This window comes from Magnolia sinica, chromosome 17 (genome assembly GCF_029962835.1).
Source record: "Magnolia sinica isolate HGM2019 chromosome 17, MsV1, whole genome shotgun sequence".
Taxonomy (NCBI): Eukaryota; Viridiplantae; Streptophyta; class Magnoliopsida; order Magnoliales; family Magnoliaceae; genus Magnolia; species Magnolia sinica.
The window spans coordinates 11,289,564-11,305,219 of NC_080589.1; the positions used below are offsets into that span (position 1 = coordinate 11,289,564).

General features: G+C 40.0%; 1 protein-coding gene and 1 pseudogene across 3 annotated transcripts in view; both read right to left on the reverse strand.

Moving 5' to 3' along the window:
- LOC131230309 (ABC transporter C family member 14-like) overlaps positions 1-15,656 on the reverse strand; it is an 87,394-nt pseudogene that overhangs the window by 58,878 nt on the left and 12,860 nt on the right.
- Positions 336-15,656, reverse strand: part of LOC131230308 (ABC transporter C family member 14-like) — a 28,215-nt gene continuing 12,894 nt past the window's right edge. For 2 of the 3 annotated variants that reach the window (XM_058226165.1, XM_058226166.1), the window contains exons 3-12: positions 14,941-15,261; positions 13,422-13,508; positions 10,037-10,657; positions 8,581-8,745; positions 8,021-8,315; positions 7,342-7,556; positions 5,753-6,058; positions 4,720-4,783; positions 2,103-2,342; positions 336-762 (exon numbers count right to left, since the gene is read on the reverse strand). In XM_058226165.1, coding sequence (XP_058082148.1) covers positions 662-762; positions 2,103-2,342; positions 4,720-4,783; positions 5,753-6,058; positions 7,342-7,556; positions 8,021-8,315; positions 8,581-8,745; positions 10,037-10,657; positions 13,422-13,508; positions 14,941-15,261 — 2,415 coding nt within the window. In that variant the 3' untranslated portion in view covers positions 336-661. Of the gene's footprint in view, positions 763-2,102; positions 2,343-4,719; positions 4,784-5,752; positions 6,059-7,341; positions 7,557-8,020; positions 8,316-8,580; positions 8,746-10,036; positions 10,658-13,421; positions 13,509-14,940; positions 15,262-15,656 lie in introns of those variants that run through there. The other variant, XM_058226167.1, reaches the window with a different exon arrangement.

Here is a 15,656-nt window from a genome sequence, read left to right on the forward strand (position 1 = left end):
ACATAAGTCCCATGTAGTGCATTCAAGAGCACATTGGTCATTTTTTTTTTTGTTAGTTCTTTTTAAAGCCTATATAAGGCTATGCTTTGACATGTCAAAGAGGGTAAATTAGAAATGATATATATATATATATTCAATTTGGAAGAAGATTTGAGAGGGGTTTTGGTGATTGCTAACACTTGGCTAGAGGATTGTTGGGATTCTTCCCTACAATCTTGTTTTTTTTTTCATTTGATCCACTTGCACCCCCTTTGGGATTGCATTACTCAATAACCAACTACATACAAATCCAACTCAACACAACCTGGCGACAAAACACAACCCAAACATGCTAATACAGCTGGATATTGAGCCAAGCACTAAGATATGCATAATGATATCAGTTCTTTTGCAAGGTTGCTTCAAAGTAACCAAATGAAGTAGAATAATGACAAAATCATGTTCTTAGATCTTAAAAATGGTATAATTGCCCCTACAAACCTCTCTTTCGAGACGAACATGTGAGAGAATCAAATTTTGTGATTTCTGGACATCTAACTCTAAAAAAGAATGGATATCTTGTGAAATCTTCATTCCAGTCACCGAATCGAACACCAATCACCTCCGACGACATTCTGCAGACGCATGCCGAGGCCCTAAAAGCAATGGTAGGAGCAGCATTCTATAGACCTGATGAACGGTTGGCATACTCTTGAACCAATGCTGCGAAGAGCGACCGGTGTTCAAGTAAGCGGGTTGGTGAGTCGAATTCCTTGGCCAGTCCTACAATGCGCATGGAAAAAAAATTCAAAGATATTATCTCTCTATACATGACTAGAAATGCAAGGATAAAAAAAATATCTGCTATTAATCATTTAAAACAACTAAACCATGTGGTATGAATGGACATGAGAAGGGTTTTCAAGCAATTGAAAGGGCATTTACATAATTTGGGGGAAGCTCCTCCCGGAAAAAAAATGAGGTTTGCTACAATACCCACCATGGCTAAATTCATCAGGTCTAGGATCATGTTAGCTGATCCAAACCATTGATATGACAATACACAGTCAATAGTCATTGGCTCGAAAATCTTCAAGATGGAAAGACCAAAAACTTTTGATAAATGGTCCACAGAACAGCAGTTAAGGAGCCAGTCCATGTTCAAAGGAAAATAGTTAAATGATCATAGGAGCTGAAATATTCCAATGTGAAGAGTCCTCTTGGGCATCCCCCATCCAAAGTGAGGCACATCATAAAAACGGTTCAGATCATTCAAACATGACACCAGATCCAACAGCTATAGTTCCCAAATATTCCGGGGCTATATTCCTAAACTTCTCCCAGGCCTGATTTTGCACCGGGGCATGTTCATGACAGGCCACACCTATTGAACAATAATCTCACACGTGTGGCACATTGGCACATGTGCCAAGAGTGTCTAATGGGTCCCATTTGCATGTTTCCGGCGGACGACATCATATTAAACATTTCTTAAATCTTCATTGACAGTGAATGGCATATTAAAGCACGAGCCTTTTTGTTACCAGAGACTGCCTACTCCGAGGCAACTGGATTGAGTCATGCTGAATTACTGGGTTTCTAAACTGAGTAGGACTTTTTTCTTGTTTTGAATAATAAACCAGGGCTAGGATCCCAATGCATCCTCCAATGTGGCAAATCCAAAAGATCCAGACCATTCATCAGGTGGACCCCATTTTGTTTACAACAAAATAAAATAACAAATATGGTCTGGTAATCAGGTGGGCACATGTGTACTAAAAACTGGAAGTTTGAAGAAGAAGAAAGGACCAAAGGTCCACATGCGACCTACCCTATTACTAGATCAGCTTGCTTTTGGGTCACCCGACATAAATGGTGTGGCACAAGTGATGAATGGCCTTTAGCATGGTTTTTCTAAACCAGTTTCCTTTTTTCCATTAAATTTATGGTTTGTTTTAAACTTTTTGGGTGTGTTTGATTGCACCAAATATCATGTATTTCATGATGTTTCATGATTAATCAATCTATCTTGATGAAACCAAACACACCCTTCATTTTCATTTCATATATTATTATTTTTGTTGTTGTTGTTTTCCATCGCTGAAAGAAGCATTAGCACATACCTGCATCTATAACCAAAACTCTGTCACAGTCCATGACTGTGGGTATTCTGTGAGCAATGCTGATAATCGTACATTCCGAGAAGTCTTCCCGGATGATCTTTTGAATAACGCCGTCGGTTTGCGAGTCTACTGAAGCAGTTGCCTCGTCCATGAACAAAATCCGGCTACGCTTCAGCATCACCCGTCCCAAACAAAGGAGCTGTCTTTGTCCCACGCTCCAATTATCACCACTATCAACCACTGCAAAAAATGCCAAACATGAGCAAAGAAAATTAGCGACAGGGGGGGGGGGGGGGAAAAAGTGCGACTGGTTTCATCAGAAAATCACTTCAATTATTAAAAATCTTTGGATCTGGTTATTATTATTATTTAACTTAAAAAAGAGTTTCCAATTTTGCAAGACTAACTAGAAGTAAAACAAACTGAGAAATGCTTTCTAGGTAATGAATTAATGAGGACCCATGGGATTGTAATCCACATGTGGGGACCATGGTTTGGTGATCCAGGTTGCTGATCTGATGGGCCCCATTGTGGACCGGAGGATGTTCAAACAATTCTCCATGATTGGAAGATCATAATTTGTAAACTTTTGATAAGTGGATTACAAACAAATGGTTAAGTATAAAATGCAACGGTTGGGGAAAACGGCCTAGGATCTTTCAATCTGAGAGGGTTTTGAGGCATGGTCCATCCTTGGCAGAGCTTCAGCACATCAATGCTCTGTACCACCAAAACACGGTGCCCCACTCGTACAAAGTAAGGTCTCAAGGACACTATACAGTGTTTTGTAGGTTTATCAGGAACTTAGCAATTCATTGCGACTTTATCGTGTGTGGATTTGGACTTACTAGTAGTTACATAGAAACTCCAAACCCATCACACTTGTAGGCTGCCAAGAGAATTTTGAGATACATTAAAAGTACTCAAAATCACGGAATATTTTATGCACCTGTTACCTATTCAGAACCTGACAGATACACAGATAATAATTAGGCAGGAGAAGTTGAGAAGAGGAAAAATACTTTCAGATTTGAGTTTCATCTTGGTTCAGGTGTGTTCCCATGGTAATCAAAGAAAGAAAAAAGGTAGTTGTATTCTTGACCGCAGAAGCATGGTACATTGCAACTGCCACTAGTGCATGTAGGTGGTTTGGCTAAGAAGGATACTTAGTGAACCGAATCATTTGCAGGAGCATCCTATGAAGATCATGGGTGACAACAAGTTGAAAGTTGCATTAATGAAGAATCAAGTCTTTCATGGTAGAAGCAAACACATTGATATCAAGTATAACCATATACATGATCTTGTGAAAGAAAAGGAGATTGAGCTCAAATTTTGCAGATACGAAGATCAGACGGTGGATATTTTTAAAATGCATTGAAGGTAGAAGATTTTTCCAAGTTGAAGATTGTGAAGGGAATGAGAGAAAATCAAGTTTAGAGGAGGCTTTTAGAAGTCAAATAAACATGATTTCCAAGTCTTGGTACAACTAAGATTACAAGTAATTGTTATTTTGCTTTTTTAGCAAGTTTCTATTTTAAGTTTGATTCCAAGTTGGCTTTCTATTTTTTAAGTGTGAGTTGTGTTGCTTTAGAGAAATAATAAATAGGAAGAGGCAGAGAGTATTTTATTTTATTTTATTCTCTCCTTCATCTCTTGTAGAAGGCTAGTTCTCTTAGAACTAGATGTATGGCATGTTGATTCAAGTTGCCGTAACAATTGTAGAAGTGGGGTTTTCAAACCCTACAAGGTGCACAAGTGGGCTCTTTTTTCATAAGAAAATTAAATTATTATTTGCACAGGTGAATGATCACATATATTGAAATAAATGGTAATGACCATTAGATGCGGTGTGTGGGGCCCACCATGATGTTTAAGTTCCATCCAACTCATCCATTAGATGTGAGGCCTATATCCCAAAATCCAACCTGATCCATGACTTAGGTGGGCCACACCAAAGGGAACAATGAGGGACATCAGGAGGGTGACACCCACCATAGATACTTTAAGATGGAATGTGGGGTCCACTTTCTTGTGTTATATGCCAACCAACCCATTTATCTGGTGCACCGCACCAAGAAGGGACACGCTAAAAATCAATTCATATAGGTTTTATGCATCATGGTACATTGCTTCCTATGGTGTCCCACTGAGTTTTGGATCAAGATGGTGCACCATGTGCATGGTTTGGAGCCCACAAATCATGGGCGGGCCCCACAGCTCAAAGGTTGAATATATGTGATTAGTCCCCTATTTATGGTAAGTTTGGATGTTCCTGGTTCACATAACTGACATGATTCACCAGTGCCAAAACACAAGTGAGATGTATGGAAAGGTCCACACATGTCTCACTTGTGGTTAGAGACATAAAAATGGAAGCTGGCTTAAAAAGGATTCCATTTTTTCTTGAGCAATCATGGCAATTTCATTAGAAAGGGAGGAACACGGATTCCATGTTCGGCGCCACAAATGCAAATTGCACCTTCTTGGCTCGGGATCCTTGGCATTTGGCACTACATCCAAAGGCTAACTTAATCGAAATGGTGCAATGTATTTTTGTCCCCCACAAACTCCCATGAATATTCCCTACTTGAAAGAAAGAACGAAAGTATAATACCTAACGAATCAAGTTTCTCAGGCTTTCCAGCTACCACGTCTTTTAGCTGGCACCGTTCAAGGCTCTGCAAAAAAAAAAAAAAGGAAACCGCAAATGATTTCATTGAATGTGGCATTTCTGTACAAAAAGAGAATTCCTCTTCATTCTAAAACTAGTTTACTCCACCCAAGCTAACAAGGCATGTCATGTTATTGTTGTTTCTAAATGGAGTTGCAAGTATGTTCGGTTGATGACAAACACATCAAACTATATTGTTTAACAATTAGGTTGAGGAGCATTTGGATGTAGAATTGAAGTGGATTGAAATGACATGTCTGATAAATGGACATATCCAAGTTGCATTTTTTTATATTTAGAATGCACACTAATGGTATGGCTCTAATCTAGGTATGATACTTTCTAGTTGTATTGCAAAGAATCAAAATCTCAATTGAAGGCTAAGTCCTCATTATGATTCATGAATGGTAGAAAATGTTATTTTTGTCAATGTTCGCAATTCAATTTACTTGTGCATCCAAAGCAAGCCTTAAACTATTTCTTCCTAGTTTATCTATCTCATATAATTATAATTATTTCTTCCTATTTGAAATGTGTTTCTCATGAAATGTTTCCATGTGCATGCATACAAATGGACCCAAGTAATAGAGAGTTGAAAGAAATATTTTGTTAGTTTTCTCAATGCAACCACAATAAATACCTTTAGGCAATGTTTGGGAACGATGGATTCCACACCAAACAAAGGAAAGGAAACATTACGCTTTTCCATAATTTGGATTCTTGGCACAAGAAACTAGATCAGTTTTACTTCTTAAAAAAAGTACAGAGTATTGTAAGAGGAATATGGGATTTCCATTTGCTACCCAAACAAGAACTCATAATTGGAATCCATGCTTTAATAGTTCTCATGGAAATTATTATTGGATAGATTAATCTATTTTCCTTTCTCTTCCCATAAGAAGTCAATTCCTTACAAGACATCAACTACACATTTATTAAAAAGAACAGATATAAATATTTCCTTTTGTTTCAATACCTTCCATATCTCGTCATCTGAATACCGACCGATAGGATCAATGTTGCTTCGAACAGTCCCTTCGAAAAGAACAGGTTCTTGAGGAATGATTCCGAAGCGTGACCTGAGATCATGGAGGCCCAACTTGCAAATGTCGACTCCATCGATGATTATTTTCCCTCCAGAAGGCTCAACCACCCTAAAGAAAGCTTGTATCAAAGTCGATTTCCCACTCCCTGTTCGTCCAACAACTCCAACCTTCTCTCCTCCTTGAATGCTAAGAGTAATGCCCTTGAGAACTAGAGGAGTGTTCGGTCGATATCTAAGCTGCATGATTAATCCACGTCACTTCATTTTAGCATGACTATAGAAAATGTGCCATGGTGAGGATCCTTTATATACTTCTCATAAACTTTTTTATGTATGGTCCTTCTAGCATGGCATAATGGGATGGAGGGGTGGATAGTAGGGTGAGACATGGCCTTTAACTTGATCCACATGATCTTCTCCATTGTTTCCGTGGGGTGGTGGGAACTCATGGAAGGAAATCATAGGTTCTGAAATCAAGTCCATGGTCCCAAAACTTTGTAGGTCAGACTTAATCTACAATGTGATTTGTGGGGCCCAACACGATGTGTGCATTATATCCAATCTGTCCATCAAGTGCGGCCCATCATTTTCTCCTTGGTGCAAAAGAAAAAAAAGAAAAAGAAGGCTGATGACCCTAAACTCAGGTTGACCGCCTCAAATATTTTATTTTATTTTTCAAAACAAGACCACATCAAATACATAGTTTTGCCACCCGCTCAAACTGAAAGGGAAATTCTATATGATAGCTATAAGAACAGCCATGCTTTATGAGACAGAATATTGGGCAGTTAAGGAACAACACATTCATAGGATGAATGTAATTGAAATGAGGATGTTGACAGAGGTAAGTGGTAGGATGAGGAAGGATATAGAGAACTAGAAATGAATACATTCGAGGGAACTTGGGAGTGGCACCAATAGGTAGTAAGATGAAGGAAAATAGACTTAGATGGTTTGGTCATGTGCAATGGAGACCAAGAACTGTGTTGATCAGAAGTATTGAGTTGGCATGGGTTAAAAGCTCTAAAATGGCAAGGGGACGGCCCAATACGACATAGGCAGAGGTAGTAAGAAAAGACATGATGACCTATGGTCCAACTGAAGTTATGGCCCTTGATAGAGTGGAATGGCAGAACAAAATTCATGTAGCGGACCTCAATTAATTGGGATAAGGCTTAGATGATGACGATGACATGACAATTCAATCTAATCCATTCAGAAGATGCACGGGTCCCAGTAGGATGAATGAACACCCAAAAAGTCGGGCCATTCCAAAACTCACATGGGCCACACAACGTGATATTAGAGGTTTCAGGCATGATTTTACACTGGTCCACATGAATTTGGATCTACCTGCTTTTTAGGCACCTAGGAGAACCTGAGGATCAAACATGATGGACAGGTTGGATGTCATGTACACATCACAATCGGGCTCACATTGGCTTTGTAGTGGATTCAGCCTCTTTTTAAATATCTAGAGAAAAGGAAAAGTCTGGAATTTAAAAGATCAGATTATTTACCTGCAAGGCTTTGAGATCGACATCACCCTTGGTTGGCCAATTTGGAGGAGGAAGAGAGTCTTTGATCTCCCATGCTGCTTCAGAGGGTATGTTTGAGAACTGCTTCATTCGCTCAACTGAAACCATCCGATTCTCCACAAAGCAGCTAATCCATATTGCAAAAAACAATGCACTGTTGAGAGAGAGTCCGTAGGAGAGAGACAATCCAACGTATTCTGCAATATTCAAAATTCGAAGTCAGTTCCTGCAAAATGGAAATCTCAAGATTTTTAAAAGAACTGAGAAGCCCACTGCCTTTTCTGCCCTCAGTCCATGGGTGCTATCCTAAAATTATATTGGCCCACTCATCTGGCGAGGGACAATTTGACTTCAAATGTAAAGCATTGGCTATAAATTTTCTAAGCACCCATTTCTTTGTAGATGTGGTCCAATTGAAATTCCCTGTGGGAACACACTATGAACACCCCCAATACCATAGACATGTGAGCCATTGGTCATTTATGGTAAGGGCCACCATATGGGTTGAGGATCATCTGACATGAATGCCCCACCATGGACGGTCAGAAACTGGACCTACTGAGTAATTGATAAAAACCATACTCTTAATTGCTTTCAAGCATGGACATGAATCAAAGCATCAATAGATAAGGAACATGGTTTTGAATTTTCATATAAATACCAGGCTTGACTATGCTGCTCGGCAACAAGACCATGAACAAAGCAGAGATGCAGAGGATGAAGCTCCCAATTAGCTCCAGACGGAAACCCAACCACTCGTTGGATCCGTTGTTGTGGAAATCCATACGTAGATTTGCATTGACCTTTTCTATATTCTCTTGAGAAAACCTTGCCTGCTTATTGAAGCACCGGATCGTCATGACTCCAGATACACTCTCCGAGAAATGATGAATAACAGGTGCTTTTGTGATCGAATCAAGGCGAGTCAGTTCACGTGAGGATGCGAGATAATATCCCTGCAGCAAGACACAGACGTTGTTAAAGATGGACCTCTTTCACTGGTTGCACATTTCTCTTAGAGGGTTGTTTCATTTTATAACATCACACTAAAGATTCAATGTATGAGTATGGACCACCGCCTTCTTAGGGAATGGACCTGCTTGGGTGGGTTGCCACATCCTTAGCAGGTGGCCGGCCCCACTCATCACCATTGTCTGATTGTAATCAGATCCATGATAAGAATAAGCAATAAAACTCGATCATGATTGACGGCATACGTACCCGGTACCAGAAATTCAACCAAGCTAGTGGAATTATGAGTATAATTGTGGGCCAAGCAACCTGACACGTGATGGCGATAATGCTAAGCACTGTGATGTACATCGAAACCGAAAGACCCACAAGGAATGGGATGAAGATATCAATGTTAGTTTGGTCTGTTGATGCCTGAAACAGGAGTAGAATCGAAACATCCTTTGATCAGTACAGAGACATTTGTTCGTAACAGTAGCATCAGTAATGTAGTGCTTCAAAACAAAATAAATAAATAAAAATAAAAATTGAATTTTGCTAGTCCCACATGTACCACCAGTCTACATGCAGGCAGGTGTGCTGCCTTGTGCCATGCGCGAGCTGCTCATCAGAAAGGCCCCTCCATGACAATGACCGGGCCTAAAAGTCACTCTTGTTCACAAATGAGGCAGTCCTCACATGCAAGTCGAATTTGGACAATGGGCTAACCGACTGTTCTTTCATAGACATGGGACCCAGCTGATGAACAGAACATCCTATTCTTTTATTACCATCTTAATCATTGCTTATTCAAATGATTGCTTGATATTCTGTACTACACTTGGAATACCACGATATGTATGTCTTTCTGCCCCATTCAATTGATTTAGAGAACAACCTTGATAATCCAGCAGAGTTTGAGGATGATATGCAGGCACTTGGAAATTATGCAGATATTGCACCCATGGCATACAATTCAAATTAAACCATCTAAATTATGGTTTCTAGTTTAGATGGATCATGAATCAAACATCACACTTATTTGATTTATCTGAGTATCAGATTGGTAGACATTTATTGGACAGTTAAAAATGAAAAATATCCAGTGGTCTTATTTCAAGGTGACACTGGGCTCCACAATTTAACCAGTTTAATTTGAGTTAATGTATGCCACGTGTACAATGTTTTGTTGCCTGCATATCAAGCATCACACTCTGCCTGGGTCTCATATAACTCCCATTGATATTATGGCTCAGATTGAAAGAGTAAACTATCTCAAACGCTAATTGGGATCGGGGAAATGAGAACGTGAATTTGAAAAATTCATGAACTGATCAAATTCATGGATTTGCATTGGACTAGGATTTGGAAAAATTCAAAGTCCATAGTTTGGGAATCAAATCCATCGATTTGGGGAGCATATATTGCAAGGGAACAACTTCCATTGCTTTTGAGAGAGTCACTCATTTTGTGGATTGGCTTAGTTTTTGGTTCTTTTGGGGACTTGGATTTGCACCAAAACCCATGGGTTTATGGGGGAGTGGATTTGGGAAATCCAAGGATTTGGCAAATCATGAATGGAAAACAAACAGGAGAGATCTGAATCTGTAGATTTCCCAAATCCCCCACCCAAGCAGACGACCATTAAAAAGCCTTGTATAATAACCAACTGAAATTGAGAGTATTTTTTTTCCTCCTTTATCATGAAGAGGGAGAGTGATCTTACCCGACTCAGAATCCTTCCAGAAGGCGTTGTATCAAAAAATGACATGGGAGCACGCAAGAGGCTGTTAAGAATCTGCTTGAAAAATTTCTGAGCTGTTTGGAGCCCCATAACTGCGAGGAGAAAGGCCCTGATTGTCACCAACACAATCGAAACTGCCGCAATGATACAATATACACGAATGAACAAGACTGGCTTAAATGAGGCTGCGTCCGACGTCTCGAATGCCAGCCAATAGTCACTCGCCAAGAGGGCCAACTGCCATGCTAGAGAAATTCCCAACACCATCAGCACACCCCACCACCCATAAGCCTCTGTGATGTACTGCTTGTAAACTTGCCAGCTGACATTGCCAGTCTCTCTCTGCTCATCCTCTATGAGCTTGGACGTCCCATTTTCGGTCCTGGGCGAGTCTACAGACCCATTTTCTCCATTGGATTGGCCTTGATTCATAGCCGGCTTAAATGCATTCGGTTGTTGCTGATTGTCAGTGGACATAGTGTTGCCCTTCTCTACCAGCTCCATGGAAGTGGCATGGGCAGTGACAAGCACTTCAAAATCTGTGCCAGATCCTAGCATCTCGTCATACTTTCCTGATTGTACAATCATCCCATCCCGCATTACCTGATTTTTTAACGGCACAAAGTACGAAAAAAAAAATTTAAGATCACAAAGCAAGAAAAATCATCTAAATGCCTGTAAATGGTTCAAGTTGTAAATGGTTTACAGGTAAATGATTTATCATTTACAGCCTATCCTGTTTGGCTTTTAAGCTGCAAATGATTTACAGGTAAATGATTGTCTATGTTTGGATAGCCCATAAATTGTTTTTGTCTTGTAAATGGAGAGCCAATCTTTCCATTTATAGCCGTTAGGTTGTAAATGGAGAGCCTGTAAATGAAATCTGAACTTTTTGCGTTTAAATGAAATAGGGGTAAATGCAGTAAATCATTTACAGCCTGTAAATGATTTACAGGCAAAAAAGGTCATCCAAACAGTGTAAATGATTTACCTGTAAATGATTTACAACTTGGCCCATTTACAGGCATCCAAGCGACCCCCAAGTGTCAGAGGATGGATACATATTTATAGTACAGTTGCAATACAATTATAGACAGGTGGATTTTGGTATGTTACCTTCTAGAATTAGCTGTTTCTATTGCTTAATACTTGTATACAACTAGTTATTCTCAACATAATACAACCAAGTATTCACATTGTAGCCTTAATTTACAGAAAGCTTCCGACTGAAATATGTGTTTGGATGCACTATCAAATTGCATTGCATTAACTACTCTAATGGAAGTGTATATGATCAGATAGTGATTTCTTTAGCATTCATATTGAGGGTCTTTATCAACAAATTTCAGTCATGTTAGTTTCAAGTCATACTTGAAAGATGTATAATTCCAATTTGAGGAGACTTTCTTATCATGAATACTAGGAAACATAACTAATCTAGTTATTTATTCATTAAAGTGAATTATCGCAATTCAATCAGCTGGTGAATTCAAATGCAAACCGGGCCTGTTTGGAACATGGGATTAAATGGTATGGAATTGCATTAGGTGGAGTTAACACCAATTATTGCACAATGATTATATGTCCGGAAATACCATGGTATTTTGACCATTCCATCTCATGTTTGGGATCAAATTATTCCTTTAGGAAAAACACTATATTAAGTGAAACCTACATTTGATGGACCATGGAATTGTAATCAACGGACCAGATATCATAATTGATGCTGGTCACTTGTATGCATATACCACTCGATTGTCATGTGTAAAGGGTGCATATGAATGGACAATGTGGATAAAACATACGCATCAACGTGGGGCCCATAGGTGTAGTGAGTTTTGAAATCCATCGGAAATCCCACTGTTTCTCCTGCTGGGACTGGGTGACATGATGCCCGGATTAATCGAATCCTTCCCCTCATTTCCAAATGCCGGATGTAATTTACATTGGACCAAATGCTATTCCATACCACCTAATCCCAAGTTCCAAACAGTGCCTTGGCATCATGAACTTATTTGCAATGCTGAAGAAAAGGAAGATTTGTTGCAATGCAGCTTCTCTATGTTTTACTCTAGAAATTTAGTATGAGACCCATGTGATCATCACCGAAAAAAATGGAAATTTTGCACATTAACTGAATATTTTTCCCATGTGCTTTTCTAGAGCCCAAGTAAATCACATCCATCCTAAATGAAAGTTGGAAAAGCAATATCTGTCATCCTCACCTCAGGATGATGAGACATAAGCTCTAGTAATCTTTACGGCTCAATCACAAACCTTATATCGAAAGAGATATAGGTGATCAGTACTCATATTGAAGTGCAGTGTGCATGTAGGTGATCAGTACTCATATTGAAATACCGATGTGATTCATTGACTTCAACATAAAATGAGAATTTTACAAGATAAGTTACTGTCCAACCAGCATATGGTACGTACAGGACCCAACCATTGCAATAGGTTGGACCCACCTCAGGGACCAAATAGTGCAAAAATCAATCAAATCCACCCATCAGCTTGGTCACACCATAGAAAACAATATATTAAAAAAAAAAAGAAAAAAAGAAGAAGAATACATGTTGAGATGGGATGCAGATTGTGTCCTACCCCCACCCGTCTCCAGCTGGGAACGGGTAGGGGCTTTGAGTGGCCACCGTGATGTATGGGTTTTATTCACATCGTCCATCCATTTTTCCATATCATTTTAGGATATAAGCCTAAAACGGAGGCAGATCCAACACAGATGTGGACTACACAATGGGGATTAAACTCTTACCATTGAAAACTTATTGGGGGCCACAGAAGTTTTGGATCGATCTGATATTTGTGTTTTCTCTCCATCCAGGTCTTTGTAACTTTATGAATAGGTTGGACGGCAAATAAACATCACAGTGGGCCCTAGAAAAGTTTCAATGGTGATAATCATTATCACCACTGCTTCCTGTGGTGTGGTCCACTTGATCCTTCAATCTGCCTAAATTTTGGTCCTATATCATAAAATGATACGGAAAAATGGATGGATGGTGTGGATAAAACCCATACATCATGGTGGCCACTCAAAGCTCCTGCCCGTTCCCAGCTAGAGACGGGCGGGGCTAGGACGCAATCCGCGTTTGTTGAGATGATACAAAAATACAGGTGTGGCCCACTATATGAGTGGATCGGGCTGATAGGAGGATGGAAATTATCCACTGGTTGGACGGTAAATAAGTGGTCGAATCAGCATCTTTCTAAACAAATAATTTTGATTATTTGTGCATTTAGTGTTACTTTTTGCCAAGTTAAAATGATGGCATCCCCAGTAGAATCATGTTTGATGGGAGTGAGTTATTCTACAAATTCCGAGATGCAGAAACATCACGCTCACCAGTATGAGATCAGCATTGTGTAGGAAGTCTACTTGATGGGTCACCAGCAAAATGGTCTTATCTTTGAGAACTCCCCTTACACATTCCTGCAACAAATTACTCAAAATGCTAAGTTGAATAAACCAAAGATGTAAAGGCATTTTATTTAGCATGCTTTGAAGCATTTCAGATATGTTGTGTACATCTGTGCATTTGTCTCAGGACCCTGAAATTCTGCAGTAAAAATGGCAATCACTATTAGGCCATGATTGCAATAGAACATTGAGGGTTGTTTGGATTTGGGCAAAGTTGTGTCCTGACTAATAGCCGTGGACAACAATACATGTCTATGGTTTGTCAATCCTCTTGTGCATGGAAACCAATGTGCTTTTAGACAAGTAGTCATGGACACGTGACCCCTTAGACCATGGATTGAGTGTCTTTCGTGAAGAGGTAGAAGTGGACTTGTCAATGACACTATAGTTTTGGTGCACATGAAGCTCATATTTTTCTGAGCACGTGCTTGATGTGTTTATATGTGCCACCATCAATCTTCAAGCACTAAAAATGTGACAGATATGTCAAACGTTCACATGCACATGTGTAAGCGTGCTATCAACAAATCTTTAATTTCCCCATGTGGCACAATCTATTTGCTCATGATCCAGGGTGTTTGACAAACAAGAGATAAAACAACTAGTCCACAACAACATGTCCATGACTAGCTAGCATTGACAGCATCCCATAATGGCTAGTTGTGACACAACTTTGCCTGAATCCAAACAGGCCCTGTGGGGGCGCATTTGAATGCACTATTTATTCAATGTGGACCAACTTATTCAACCTGGTCACACACCAAGGGGCTTATGATCATGATCCAACAGTGGTCATTTCGACCTGCATAGAAGTTCAGTGTGGTCCAACTCTAACTGGACCAAAACGGTACTACTACTACAATACCAACCATATTAATCATGTGATCAATGGATCACAACCACGGAATCATTTACAATTCAAAAATAAACAGCAGCAATATGTTGTATTTAGATATATTATCTAGGGGTGGCAATGGGCCTAACCTGCTTCTTAGGTGGGTTGGACCAAGCTAAATGGGTAGTGGGTTGGGCTTGGGTTAGAAATGTGTGCTCATTTAAAGTAAACGAGCCAACAGTGGTCTGGATCCTACCCAACCTGACGCACCCGCATAGCTTATCAATGGTCTGGGCCATGACCCGACCCAACCTGACCCAAAACTAGGACTGGGCATATGTCTTTAGCCTCATATTCCATTCCTAAACTTGAGTGTGGCCACTCTGACGGGTTGGGTCGGTTGAGCGTGAGCCTGACTCGATTAAAATTAAATGGGTTGGGTCGGATTGGGCTTGATGCATTTTAAGTGGGTCGGGTTAGGACAAGCGGACATGGCTGTGGATTGTGTTCGGACCGAAATTCATGGCTCATAAATGGGCCAAGCCCTGACCCCACCCATTGCCACCCCTATCCTATCAAGCAAAAGAAAAATCAAGAAATGCAAATGACCTTGAATATTTCTGAGCCAGTATGGGCATCGACGGCGCTGAAGACATCATCGAGGAGGTAGATGTCACAGTCCTGATAGACAGCCCGGGCAAGCTGAATCCGCTGCTTCTGGCCACCACTCAGGTTGATACCTCGCTCTCCAATCTCGGTCTGGTCCCCAAATTCCATCATTTCCAAGTCCTTCTCCAGGCAACACACCCTGATCGCCTCCTTGTATCTTGCACGGTTCATTGGCGATCCGAAGAGTATGTTTTCTTGGATGGTCCCGTTCTGGATCCATGATGTCTGGGCAACGTAGGCAGTGGACCCACAAACTCTCACCTGTATGGAAGAAAGGACTTAAAATGGTCATGGTGATGATTATTATTATTATTTAGTTAACATGTATGGCTTAGAAATGTTGTCATGGATTCCTATAAACAAAAAATACACACGTGTTAATGGTTATGAAATGGCAAATGGTATATGCACCAGCTGCATCAAATGCATTACCAGCACGCATGGCCATAATTCTAAAAATCAGTGGTCGACTCAAAATAAAGGCCGAGTCAACTCGACTAAGCTAGATTTCTAGTTAGGCAACCTTTTCTACCAAAAGCAAGAACATGCTAGCAGCAAGCAATTAGCAACCTTTTAATTCTATCTGTTTTCGAATGCAGTAAATACTAAAAATCTAATTATTAAAACATCCAGTTAAGTGTGTTAAAGATCCGGTT